The following is a 14,016-nucleotide window of genomic DNA, read 5'->3' on the forward strand; positions in this document are numbered from 1 at the left end:
TCGCACACATTAATCCACGTGTTGAGTTTTGATTGTCGATTCAGTCCACTTTGTCTTGAAGTCAAACGTACCAGTGAATGCATTGGATCTTGATAGAGTGGGTGCAAATGTTGAGGAGAAAACGTTGTTTTAGACCGTCCCCCCAAGACTTATGGGGCTCCGTGTCAACCAGGATCCACCGCTACCGACCAGGATAGAATAGATGAGGAGAAATGATCTTTTTGATTTCTTCGGGTTACTTGGAAACGGTGATAAAATCTGAGCAGTCCACTTGTTTCTAAGTCATGAGTTTCCAAGCTGATTAGAGCGGAACCGACAATGAAGGTGTCCAAAGAACTATGCTCCCATGTGTCATCGGTCATCGGTCATCTCCAGTTTTACCATTTATCAGCTCGAACGAAATTCCCACCCTAGGATACTTTTTTTTAGCAAAATACACTCATTTGCAAACTAATTCAGTTTTGCTGGAGGCTCACCTAGAATCCAGGTGAATCTCTGGGTTTTGATGTATCCAGGCAACTGAATGTGCTACACCCGGCCGCCTCATGTTTCAGTCGCTTCGATTTTCGAGATATCGCGATACATGTATATATTTGTAATGCACTGCTCGTAAGGTTACTGAAAACTCTTCGACAGCCTAGGACCAGAAACTTAAAAACCGAGAGATTCAGCTGGGTTCCATGTGAGTCTCTCGCAAAACCAAATTCGTTTGCAAATGAGTGTGGTTCGCTAAGTTCGTGCAATTTTGTTTCAAGTAGAACATAAGGTTGACGGAACCCCGGGGTCTGCGCCTACCTGATGAGCCCCAAAAAAGGCGAAACTGGTCGTGGGCTGTCGACGAATTTTCAGCAACCTTATGAGTAGTGCCGCACTCTCGAGGTGGGTGAACTAAAGAAGTGTTCTCGATAAAATTCTAATTTCCGGATAATCGACCGTGGTTGTTCTACTGCTATGCCGTAAACAGTGCATACACCGCAAATAAACGTGCAGGAGTCCAAATTTGTTCTAATCCCGCCTTGGTGGCCAACTGAGGTCAACTTTTCGTCATCCACCACCGTCGTCATTCCCAACTAGAGAATGCCAGCTGCTGCCGCCTGATGCTCCAGTGCCGAAAGCTAAACTAGGTGGGATCAAATACTACCTTAGTCGAACGTTTGAGTCACTCGAGTCTTCTGCGGGTAACGCCCATCTCAACGGCTGTTTTGAATGAATGACCTTTCTCTGAGGAAGGGACGTTTCTCGCTTAGCTAATCGCCTCCCTGTAATTTCAGCCACCCAAGTCGTTGACGAATAAAAATTTGCGGCATTTGCAACCCTTTTCTCTCTCCTCATCATCCCACGCTATCCTATCGATTAAGCTTATTGACAGGGTTAACCATGTGATCAATAAAAACCCGGGAATGATTTAGTGGCAACAGAGGTGAATAAGTTCGGTTTATTTGATTTTATTGATTTTATTGAACTTTGTGGTTTGTACTATATTTCATGTTCCCTTGCATGTGTTTAGCTCCCAGGAAAGATCAAACCCCGATCACTCCTGAATGTCTCCACGCTGCTTCAATGTACAACTTCCCAGCTGAAACTTATCAGCAATGATTTACATGAAGTAATCGGGGGTAAGCCATTTTTCTTAATCGCTTTAACAGTAATTGTGTTAAAAAATTTGCAATGATACTCGGGAGACGGACAGAACAGTGGCTTTGTTACGAGGCAAGTTCGTGTGACTTACAAACTGGAGGTAACCCAGTATCTCTTAGACTAATTGAAATCAGATTCTTGCACCCTTCAGCATCTGATCTCGAACTAACTTTCACGAGCGACAATTCGAATTGGTGAAACGTCGGAGTAGCTTACTTCTGCGTATTTATCTAACTGTATATGATGGATTATGTAAGAGGGCTTAGTTTCTTCTCTGAACTCAAATTCGGAGCGCTGTTAAATCACCGTCGGTTGAATGATCTCTTACTGATTACAACTTGATGCAATCCTTAGGCATTTTACACTTTCGTTAGTCTCCACTTGATTGTCCACTCGAAATCCCTTGGCCTCTTCGTACTACATTTTGGTTCTTATGCTAGAAATCTGCTTTGTCCAGCCTCAATCCAACAGAGCACCTCTTACCCGCGAAAAGAAGGTGCTTCTGAGAGAAGCGTGAAATTGCATGACCTTGAAATCGCCTTCATTGAAGGAGATAATATATCTTCTGAAATGAGTGTCTCTGACTAAAAGATGACTTGGTCACACAAGTTAAAAGGTAGTCATTCAACTAAGTGTAAAAGTGGAACGGTTTCGTGATCGGTTAGTTTGTGGGATGACGGCTAAATTGCTGGAAAGTTTTTCGTTCAGCCAGTGATGATGAGTGATTAAATGCCCGTAGTTTCAGTTGATCCGCAATGAAGAACTTTCCAGGCTTTTCGAATCCTTGAACAGTATTATCACTTTGAAAATAAAGGAGATACAAGCAAGTTCTTCTGTGCACAAAATAGTCGCGTGTTACACATGAAGACCGTAATCTTGAGTGATTCAGTCCAGTGCCAGGTTACCCTCGATTAAGGTCGAGGACCGGTCATTTCGGAGTGGAACTAAAAGCTCCCTTACGAAGCTAAAACAAGAAGTAAGATGATTGGATAAAAAATTATGCATTCACGTTAAACGTTACTTTTAGTAAAACCCATGGGAATAACATTACCAAACCAAGCGGTAACAGTGCATCTGTTTCCTCGTTTCCTCAGGTGCTACTTCAGAATCTCACCATAGATTGTGCTCACCCTGGTGTAAATAGGCTTGAGATTTTTTGCAATGCACTACTCGTAAGGTTGCTGAAAACGCCTCGACTACCGGTTTCGCCCTTCTTGGGGCCCAGCAGATAGGCGCAGTCCCCGGGTTTGCGTCAACCTTATGTTCTACTTGAAACCTAACTGCACAAACTTGGCGAAATACACTCATTTGCAAGCTAATTTGGTTTTGAGATTTGGGCTTGAGCTTATACGATGCTTCGGACATCCAAATTTAGCGCAAACTGGGAGAGAACGGTGTCTAAACGTACTCTACGCTGAAAGCCCTAGCACAATTTTCGCTCACCCTTTCGTCGATATCATGCTTGACCTGACAATAATCTGAAATTGGGTTTTGTCAGCTGAGTGCATTAGAACCTTTGATTTAGCACAGCTACTCATCGACTGCAATCCACAATTACGTCATCTAACTCGTCGGTGCTTAGTTCTGGGGCGAGAATTCCTTATCAGCAATCCGAGCAGACAAGAGGTGACCGTGTTCCCCAAGATAGGCCTCTATCCTAGCTATACAGGTTAGCTCTGTTCCACCGGCGAGAAAAAACGTACTTTCGAGATCACTATTTTTCCGGGTTGTAAGGAAACCAGCTGAACAAACCCTATCTGCTCAATCCACCTTCCCACCTCAGTGTGGCCCATATCTCTTGATTGCGATGAGCACACTGTTGCCGTCAGCCAAACGTGACACTATTTCACTGCTTCACTATTTGTATCCTGCATCACACGCACTGTGGACTCACAAAAACTTTATAACGTTTGTTTGAAATGTCCTCTGTAGAACAACGTTGTCATGCAAAAATATTTTGATCAGGACACACTAGTCACTAGGAGCGCTTCCTTCAAACACAGAGGAAACCATTTGTTTCTCCTGTGGGTAATCCCTCTTCACAGAGAGCTTTACACGAAATTTCATCCGATAGATGCGCCCTTAGGAAGTGACCTCTACTTTCATGGCCATCCGATAAGAGGATTACTGTATCTGGTCCCAATGATAAACAGCTGTTCGATTTTAACGGTGATTATCCAAAAAAAGATCGCCAATGTTTCAACGCAACCACTGCTTTTCCCAGTCACCTGTCTTCCTATCTGAGTAAGCGAGGAAAAGGTTAATTTGATGAAATTTTGCTTTAAAAATCACCAGTGCTCTATGAAACGAACACCTAAATCACAGTATGCTTCTGTGAAGTTAATCCGGTATTTCCACTGAGCGAAACACATAAGCGATTTGAACTGAACACGAATCTATTCTAGAACTAAATTAGAACTATTCGGATTACCATCCATCCTGAATCGATTTGAAAGCTTGAATTCAGTCCAACCAAGCTTCACGTGACCGCATCCTGGCGGCTTGTCTCAAGTCAGTACCGGAGTTTGAGAAATTCGTGTCAGACCAACAGGATGTGCTACTTACTCGTTGAGTTCTATTTCCGGCCCGAGGTTCATCACGAGAATGCATTGCAGTTTGTATGAGAACTCGTGGATCGATATATGCTAATCGTCACTCTCAAGCTGAATGGCATTTGAAAATGCGAATTGTCAGTTGCAAGCATTAACGTTTTTGGTCGCGCAGAGATGTTAGAGTGCGTTCCAGATTACACAAATACTCAGTGATCTTCGTCTTGACTATATCTACAGAAAGTGAGATGTTCTACAACTGTGTGAAATATTCGTTTCCATCCAACAAGTTCGTGTCAAGCGTGCGCTTTCACATGTTCGGCGAAGAGTGATGTAAACTCTCGGTCGTGTCCTTCTTTTCGGCATCGGCGTTAAATTGGACGATAGTGTAGGATTTTGACATGGCAATGAATGGTTCTTTATTCAAAAAGAAATATCGGATGCGTACTGTGAAGTTGCCTGTCTTCTAGAAATAGATTATCTTCGTTATAGTCCTGATCGGCGAATAGAAAATAAAAAAAACAACGCCGATGGGGAGGGTGGTATTACACCGAGTAATTTATTCTCAAAGATGAGGGGCAAGTTCTCTCAGGCAAGTGTCGCAGCAGTGATGGAGGATCCCAACGGTCTCCTGTAAATACATCCGACAATAACAGTTTATTCTCATCAGCTTCTGAGACTGTGCTGTCCCAGACAGCACGTTTCGTGCAGTGTTGGTGGTCTGTAAGTGAACAAGCACAAAGAATGCAGCATACCTCTGTTCTGCCACATAGAGGCTGGTGTAGAAATTGTTTTGAAACTTAAAACTCCTCAACACAATGTGTGTGTGGACTGTGTTGCATAACAACCGGCCTGTTCTCCGTGACACACAGTGTGGTGTGTGTGGGGGGTGGACGTGTTGCATAACAACCGGCCTGTTCTCCGTGACTATCATTTGCTGAAAGCAAAATGAAACCCAAGTTAGAGACAAAGCAGCTACCCTTAACAAAGAGGCTGTGTTGAAAGAAATCGAAACTAAGTAGCCGTTCTATTTTGATTCGGTGCGTTTAGGAGCAAGGATATATTTTAAACGGCAAATCGCAACTGTTCGTCTTTTAGTCTTCAGTGTGACCCCCCGATGCCCGTCCTTAAAATTTGGGGACAGTAACGCCCGGTGGACAGAAGGGGAGAGCAGTAGCGCTCGCTCAATAATACGAAGGTGCTGGCATCTGAAAAAACAGAACTGAAAAGGTGACAGAGTAGAGAGTAGGTTATCTAGTCCAGTAGGGTTCACTGAAAACAGTTCCGCTAAGTTTTACCTTTCAACACACATCAATACATGGGTTGTTTTGAACACTACCACCCCGCCATCCTATTTCAAATTCAAATTAATTTCGCGGTTCAAAATGGTGAGATCGTGTCCAATCGAATCTGTGAAAAACTTCAGGAACTATCAATCTGTGCACATAAAACGGTCTGTTTGGGGACCAGTGTTTCTGTAAAACTCCAAAAGAAGGGTGTTGCGGTTCCTAAACCCCAGGTCAAATGTTATTAATGAGTTCCCCGCACTTGCCTGTTGTGTTTCAGTACCTGTTTATTTTTTCCGTGCCCTACTCGCATGTTTTTCAATGAAAACGTCTGAAGTGTTCTTCTCTGAGCGAGAAGTTGTCTACCCTGATTCAATATCCGATCATATAGTGTGTCTCGCCCATTTACATCTCAAATTTTCAACTCATGTTATTGATTTTTAACGCTTATTGATTAGGTGGCTATTCACGACCTTGGCAATTGGCAGTTTGAACATATTATCAACATTGATTTTTAAGTTCTCTATGGATTATTTACTGTGCAATACGGTTGACCAGAGCGTCCTAACTAGTACCATCATTCAGCTTGAGCAAAATGTGTTCTTAATTGTATGATCATCATTTTCTATCGGTTATCAGTCAAGACTTCAGTCAGTTTTAGTCCATGCTTTGCTCTCCCGGTAAGCGCTCAATCCGGTGACCGCCCGAAACCGTTTTCCGCTCGAAAGCACGCTCTTTCAACCTTATAAAGGCAAGGTTCATGTTTCATCATCGACAACATGAAATTAGTGTTCAACACCGATGCTTCACCGCCGTAAGTGCTGTCGGATGCTGTCGAACGCAAGAGACACTGACCCATAGAAACCGGAGTGCTTCAAAATCCTCGACATAGAGAAAGCAAATGGTCTAGACCGGATTTAGGACAGGAGTTTCTGAGAAAAGGATATGAAGCCCGGTTGTTAGTCAATTTCCGTACTACCGCGTAAACAAGAGATCACGAAACAAAGATTTATTGATGAGTTCCTCTTCGATTGGGAACCACGCAGGTGTGTTATCGATCGCTTCCACTCATGCCTGTGATCGGGTTAAAGTATCATACATGCTTACTTTGGTGTCAGTATCAAAACGAAGGCACTATCTTTTTAGTGGTGTGGAATTTGGATTGGTGAGACAAGATAGTATCACTGTTTTCACAAGGAGTGATTTGGCAGGAGTGTTCCGGTGATCTGTGTCGATCAGGAGGGCGGCGATAACCTTTGTTACAAACAAAAGGATACGTGCTCCTTGATTTTCCGGGCTACCCGACCCCATTACAAATAAATGAATACATGAGCATAGAGCAATCGTGAACCAGCACTTGTTTCACTGCTGAAGTGAAATTCCAGCTGTGCTGTGAGTTCACCTAAGACGAGCTCATAAATTGTACAAGGATAGTCTGTTGTGGTTATCATTTTTGCCGCAAGTTTTCATCATTTTTAAGACTTTGAATTCGCAAGACTACTCAGGCCTAATTTTCTTCGTTAACAGATCTCAGTAGAATGCTCGTGGACGAGTTGACGCAAAGAGACGAACTGCATTTGGAACAAGGCGCACGGTGCATCGAATTGGATGACCTTGCAGCGTAAGTTTTGAGCCCTTTCAGTCTGACAAAAACAAATGTAACGTGAAATTTCGCTAAGGCGATGTAGTATCGTTATCTTGTTATCGCGATAAGGTTCCTTATGGATTGTTATTCTTCATCAGTTTATGTGAGCTGATTATCACAGTTACGTGTGATTTGTAATGCTCCATATTACATATACAGAGCTCGGGATAGTTCAGTGGCTAAGGTACAAACTTACTGACCCGAAATTCGAACCCAACCCTGCCTATTCGACTGTTCCTATCTAGACTTCGGCCGGCAAGACAGCCAAGTGGTTCGAGCGCGAATTTATTTACTGACTAGAAGGTCCATGGTTCGAACCCGACCTCTGCCTCTCGACTTCCCCTGTCTACGTCTGGGCAACCTGACAGTATCCCAGCTCTTCTGCTTCCTTCGAGTGGCATTGCATCTAGACGCTAAAAGGGTATTGGGGCTGGACAGTCATCACATACAGCGTTAAGCTCATTTGTCAAGCAAGTTCTCATACAGACATCCTTCAGAGCCAAATCGGTTCAGCGGTTAATCTGTTCCATCGCTTCATCCACCGCCTAGAAAAAAATTTTAAAATCCATGAGGTCTTTTATACATGCTTCTTGTACTTTTTCCCGAGAGAAAAAAACTGAAGAGTTCCACGCAGATACACTTATCATAGGGACACAGATGTGGTCTACATGTTTTTCAGAAGGGTTTAACACATCGCCTGTTTACGTCGACAGACATGCTCAAGATGAAGTGTGATCTAACCACATTTTAATTATCAACTAGATATAATTGATTGTGCAATAAATATTGACACTGTTGATGTAAAAAATGACACTCCCGGAAACCTAAGCCACAACCTTGGGTTTCGGCAACGTAGAAACCGTAAGATTTCTTGAATCGAACACCCCAACCATTAGATTTCCCTGCTTGGACGGTGTAGTAACAGTAGTCTTCTCAGCTTAGTTCTCGGTATGAGCCTCTTAAGCTAGCGTTCCCACCAAAAGTGAACAAGGTATATCAGCGCCCAAAACGAAGTCATGAACACTTGTACAGCGCTTCATATACATAGCGCTGGCGGCAACAACTTTCTGGAAATTCTGGCGCGTTCTGGAANTTCGGGTGGCATTGCGTCTAGACGCCAAAAGGGTGTTGGGGCTGGACAGTCATCACGTACAGCGTTAAGCTCATTTGTCAAGCAAGTTCTCATACGGTACAGATATCCTGCAGCGCAAAATCGGTTCAGCGGTTAATCTGTTCCAACGCTTCATCCACCACCTAGAAAAAAAGGAAGTTCAAAATCCATGAGGTCTTTTATACATGCTTTTTGTACTTTGTTCTGCGAGAATAGACTGAAAAGTTCAACGCAGTCGCACTTATCTATGGGACACTGTTGTGATATACATGTTTTTCTATGCAGAAGAGCGTAACGTCACACTTGTTTACTTCGACAGATGCTCAAGATGAAACGTGACCTCATCGTCATCATCCTTCGCTGATGATCTAACCACATTTCAATCGTCAGCTAGATATAATCGATTCTACAATGAATACTGACACTGTTGATGCAAAAGTGGCACTCCCGGAAACCTGAGCAACAACCTTGGGTTTCGGCAACTTAGAAACCGTAAGATTTCTTGAACGCAACCATTTAAATTCCCATACTTGGACGGTGTGGTAACGGTATTTTTCCTAGCTTATTTCTTGGCATGAGCCCCCCAAGCTAGCGTGCGCACCAAAAGTGTACAAGGTATGTTAACGCCCAAAACGAAGTGAGGAACAGTTGTACAGCGCTTCATATATATAGCGCTGGCGGCGATAACTTTCTGGAAATTCTGACGCGTTCTGGATGCGCTGTTGGCAACCGGTATCTGGCCAATACTGGGTCATGATTGGCTGTTGGGTCCAGACTTTCGACAAATCAGATCTCAGCTTGATGCCGGACCGGCAAGCGTCCCGAATATTTGGCCAATCTTGCGTGAAATAGGCTTCTCGGCCATAGCAGCATCTGACTGCGAGCGGTAAAACGGGATCAGTGTGGAATTCCATCTAACAGACGGCGACGTTGTTTTCATCGATCTTATCAAACTGAGATGTCCATAAGCATCGTTATCAGCCCCTCTCATTCATGATGACAACCTGACGAGCGCTTTGCTTTCATGAGAAAATTAGGTGGAGATACAATGATACACGTTCAAGCCGCGTAACTGACGAGATTCTGGCATCACCGATAGTGCATATCGATATTAAAAAACTGGACACGTGTATGGTTTGATCAACGATGGACCACCTTATGAACCAGTTAGATCAGTCCTTCATCCCCGAACCTAGTCAGGGTACTCGATATGAGTATATTTGTCTGATGGTGAACAACCGTCAATAATTCCCTGAACGCTAACACTTTCGAGTTAGGGCTGAGTAGCAGGCTTCCAAATAAGGTGATGTGATCAAGCAACCCCCGGAAGGCTTGATTATACCTGGAACCCAATGAGCTTGGTTCTAATAACCTGACGATTGTTCATTCAGGCTCAAAATTGAATACTGACCTCCTATTGAAGCCATCGGTTATCGAGTTCGCCCAAAAAAATCTATCTGGAGTCTTTGTCCGTGATACTAACCCGAACATGTTAGCATCGGGCACAATAACAACACATGCTAAAAGGAACTAAGTATTCCNGCACAATAAGAACACATGCTAAAAGGAACTAAGTATTCCAGTTAGCTTACACTGGAAGTAGCAACATCGATCTCACTGGCCCATATATTGATTAGCGGCGCTCACGATTTAAAATTTAACATTCGAATTTGACAGTGTGTCATCGCCGGGCAGACTGAGTTCTTGTCACATGACAGGACACCAGAAGAAGTCAGCCAATCTCATGCTGTCTGAATCACATGCACAGCGATTGGTGAATAAAACTATTGTACTGACAGACTAGCCTGCAGATCAGTTCCTGAAAGATGCCTCCATAAATATTGAAGAATATTTCCGGAAATGCACCTGCGTGAACATCCTGGCGTACTATTGTCAGGGCGCGCCCAGACAGGAAAAAAGCACATGTGCAGAGAGTGACGCATCCCCAAGGTCACCATCGGTACGACACGTCCGGAAAGTAGGTGAGTTGGCGGCTCTCACCAAACGGGTTAGCAACACACGACCAGCGTAGTGGGCCTGAGAATGTTCACGACCGGAACACCACCATTGGCTGTACGGAGCGAACAAGTGAACGACCATATTTGGCCAATTAGTCATCCTATATATTTACGCAGACGCTCTGTATGTTTTGTCCTGGCAATACAGCCGTGCCCCCAGTTCTCTTTCTTCTCCCTATCGCGTAGTCTGGCAGGCTCAGTGCAGGCGCACAATACAACAACTATCGACACTGTTGGAAGACTCACGTACAAGCAAGCTTGTGTTAGACTTCTTCCAGGTACGTTTCTTAACCGGACCTTCTCACATTGCCTTTCCTCCGACTGATGACGAAACATAAAATAGCTTGCCATTTTTCGGGGGGTGATAGTCTTCAGTCATCGGCCAACTAGGGCGCTCTCAACATCGGGCAGGAGGTCTTATGGGAACCAATCATATCTTAGTTGACATTGTTGTCAATCAGTTTTACTGTCACTGGTTTCCCTAGAGGCTTTTTGTGGTTTTTTCTTCCTTATAGTGGGAGTCGAACTGTTAGCATACATGACGTTCGCTTTGTGAACAAACTAGAAAAAAGCGTCATATTTATCATCACAACCGTTTCTGTTTCCTCTTCCCACAGCTACTTCAAAGATCTGTGCATCCGCGCTTCGATTCGCCAGTTCCGGCGTAAAATTAGCGCCGGCAATCCCGATCCAACCCGAAGTTCAATGCCCACTTGTCTGCCGACACATTATCTCCATATTCCAGAGGCTAATGGGGCCAAATCCGTTGACCCCATGTTCACAACTTTGGTTGAAGTCAGAGACAAGAAAAGTAGCGTTGGCCAGCGGCTCATTTCCACTTTGTTTGGTCGGAGAACTACTCGATGATGCGCGTGACGGACAATCCACTTCTGGCTCTGTCATTTTCAACGATAACAGTCCTGCTACAGAGCCCCGCAGAGCTATGCCACATGTGTGCACATACGTGCACAAAACTGCGAAAAATCAACCTGAATTTGTCACTTCAGGTTCTCCCATGGTTCATGGAGTCTTGTGTACATTATTTCCGCTATTATATCTAAATCTGATCTTTGAAAGTGTATTCAGTCCTTGATCGCAGTGTGTGGTCGGAGCTGAGGAGGCGAGCCACACCCCTTCTATCTAAGAGTGGTGACAGCTCCACACCGTTGTGAGATTTGAACCGGCTTCTGAGACACTGGCCTCTAGTACTCAACAAAGACCACTCTGAACATATCAGGAGTTTGCCTGTAGAAAGGATAAGAACGCGAAGTTTTCACCATGAACTGTCATGCATTCTGACGTCACCTGCCCAACCATAGGGGGGCAGAACCGCTCCCCCAAAGTGACTGGAAATCTAATCATATCACTCCTCTCTGTACTGCAACAGTGCAGAGGATAAGAACGCGAAGTTTTCACCATGAACTGTCATGCATTCTGACGTCACCTGCCCAACCATAGGGGGGCAGAACCGCTCCCCCAAAGTGACTGGAAATCTAATCATATCACTCCTCTCTGTACTGCAGAAAACCAGTGCAGTTACCCTCTCCCGTACCGCGCAGACGAACGAGACTAGTTGCAGTTACTTCGTTGTACACACCCACGAAGTTCACCCAAGCCCAGAAGAGTCGGCGTGTCACAATCGGTCTCTTCTAAAGACTGGTATCTTAAAGAGGGTAGTGCACCTTCGAATGAGAGAACCGACCAAGAGCGATCTCCTCAGATAGGGAGTTTAAAAGCGAAATTCGATTTTGGTAGCCAGCTGAAGGTTGTCTGTTCCTCTACCACTTTTCGGCTAAGAGATACACACGAGATTGGAAAGCAACAGCAATCTGAATGTACTTTAAACACTGTAGGTATTTTTATTGCGTGTACCTGCCGACACACCCCTTGAAGAGACTTTGGGAATTTTTCAATTGAGTAAAACGAACCTAATCTGAAAAGCTGAGAAGCACTGAACAGTTTCAGGTCGGCAACCTTCCGTCTAGTAGTCCGGCTACTCAACCGATCTGCGAATAGCGACTGATCATCGTCATCGCAAGTAACTCGCACTTGTATAGAATTTAGCACCAGTTGTCCTTCAAGCGCGCGATCCGCATCACGTGGTCACAACACATGTTGACTGACTCATGGAGTCAGACAACGTCTCAGATGGAGGTTTCACTCATCGGGTGAATTTTATTCTTCCTCTGAGATACTTTTTGTGAAGAATGAGCGGTCCTGTCTGAGTGTGAGCTAGTCCCATAGTTGATCATCCGCTGGTGGCCGAAAGGTTAGCTGGTCAGCCTGCTAGCTGAGAGATTGTCGGTTCGGGACCGTTTGAGTTCCTCTGAACTATGCATCGTTAATGATTCTCACCAAGACTATTGAGAGTAGTAGAGTTTTCCGCTTCTCAGCGCCGATTGGCTTCACTTACAGAATGAAACGGCCATTAAGGATATAGTGAGTGAGCTATAAAGGTGGCTGTTTTTGGTCCTTCAAGGAGCAGAAAATGCGTAAGAAGAGAGTAGGAGATTAGAAACAGGATGCTTTTGAGAAGTAAACGGACATTTCAGAACATCTGTGGCTAAGTTAGCCGCCCGTGCATTTGTCATCCATGGAGAGGGCACAAGAATGGCCGAACCAGTGGGGAAGTTTCTTAAAAGCAGGTTGACAAATGAGAAGTAGTTCGTGAACTTTTTTCATAAAGAAAACTACTCACAAGGTTGCTGGAAACTCTTCAACAGCCCACGACCGGTTTCGCCCTCCCAGTTCGGGTTCATCAGGTAGGCGCAGTCCGAGTTTCCGTCAACCTTATGATCTACTTGAACCCAAATTACACTGTTTTCGAGAAATATACTCATTTGCAAATCAATTTGGTTTTCACGAGAGACTTAACTAAATCTCTCGTTTACGATGTTCTACAACTGAATGTGTTGCACACAGGCCGCTTCACGTATCAGTTGGCACGATATTCGGGATATCGCAGTATATTTTCATAAAGGAAACTACTCACAAGGTTTGGTAAAAACTNACAAAACTATGATTGTAACCTCTGGAGATTGGCTTAACAAAGCCTTCGGAGTAGAATATCGTTCAGTGACGCCACAGCGTGCACATCAGCGTCAGACATTTCGTATAACCGAGTAGACTCAGAATATCTCACCTCTGGGTCGTCCCTTTCTGGAGGAACACCTATACACAACTAATTTCGCTTGGTCACATGGACACAAATCCTTCAATAGTGCGCACTTCCTAAAGAGACCAGTTTGGATCAAAATCGAAGTGCAGAGACTATAGCACAAATGGATTTCTGTTAATGTACAACCAGTACTGTTAAACCCGGCCTAAAATTGACAAATTAGGTCTGAATACTTAAGCAAGTAGAATATACAAGTAGCACTGTTTGAAAGCAAAAAAATGTTATGTTAAATTTTAAAATCTTGTCTTTCAAGATGTTGGTGAGATTAAAACGCTTTCGTATCCCACTGTGTTGGATACTACGTTTGGAATTAAATCGCTGCAAGTGTAACTTTACTCAAATCGAGAGTTTATGATCTTGTCGTAGAGCAGTGTGTTTTTCGGTGGTGTAAGAGCGCACAGTTTTCCGTGTCCTAACGTGATCAAGGAAAATGCTATGATTATACCTTATCAGTGCACTATTAGTACCTTAATCGAAACGTTTTCTATCAACCTTAGACCGCCAACAGGTCAGGAAGCGAAAATACGTATAAGAGGACCACGCACGACCTCTCACTCAAGCGAGGTTCTCCCTATAAACCTCAGTTATCGT

The 14,016-nt window shown here is 44.1% G+C and overlaps 1 protein-coding gene across 1 annotated transcript in view; it reads left to right on the forward strand.

The window, feature by feature from the left end:
* T265_05515 (hypothetical protein) overlaps window positions 1-11,320 on the forward strand; it is a gene marked incomplete at both ends in the record, with an annotated part of 48,968 nt that extends 37,648 nt beyond the window's left edge. Inside the window, 3 exons of the mRNA XM_009170549.1 lie at window positions 1,508-1,616; window positions 7,001-7,094; window positions 10,865-11,320. Of these exons, the coding sequence (XP_009168813.1) occupies window positions 1,508-1,616; window positions 7,001-7,094; window positions 10,865-11,114 (453 nt within the window). The remainder of the gene's footprint in view (window positions 1-1,507; window positions 1,617-7,000; window positions 7,095-10,864) is intronic.
* Between the last annotated feature and the right edge of the window lie 2,696 nt (window positions 11,321-14,016).

The sequence above is a fragment of the Opisthorchis viverrini genome, assembly GCF_000715545.1.
Source record: "Opisthorchis viverrini unplaced genomic scaffold opera_v5_102, whole genome shotgun sequence".
NCBI lineage: Eukaryota > Metazoa > Platyhelminthes > Trematoda > Opisthorchiida > Opisthorchiidae > Opisthorchis > Opisthorchis viverrini.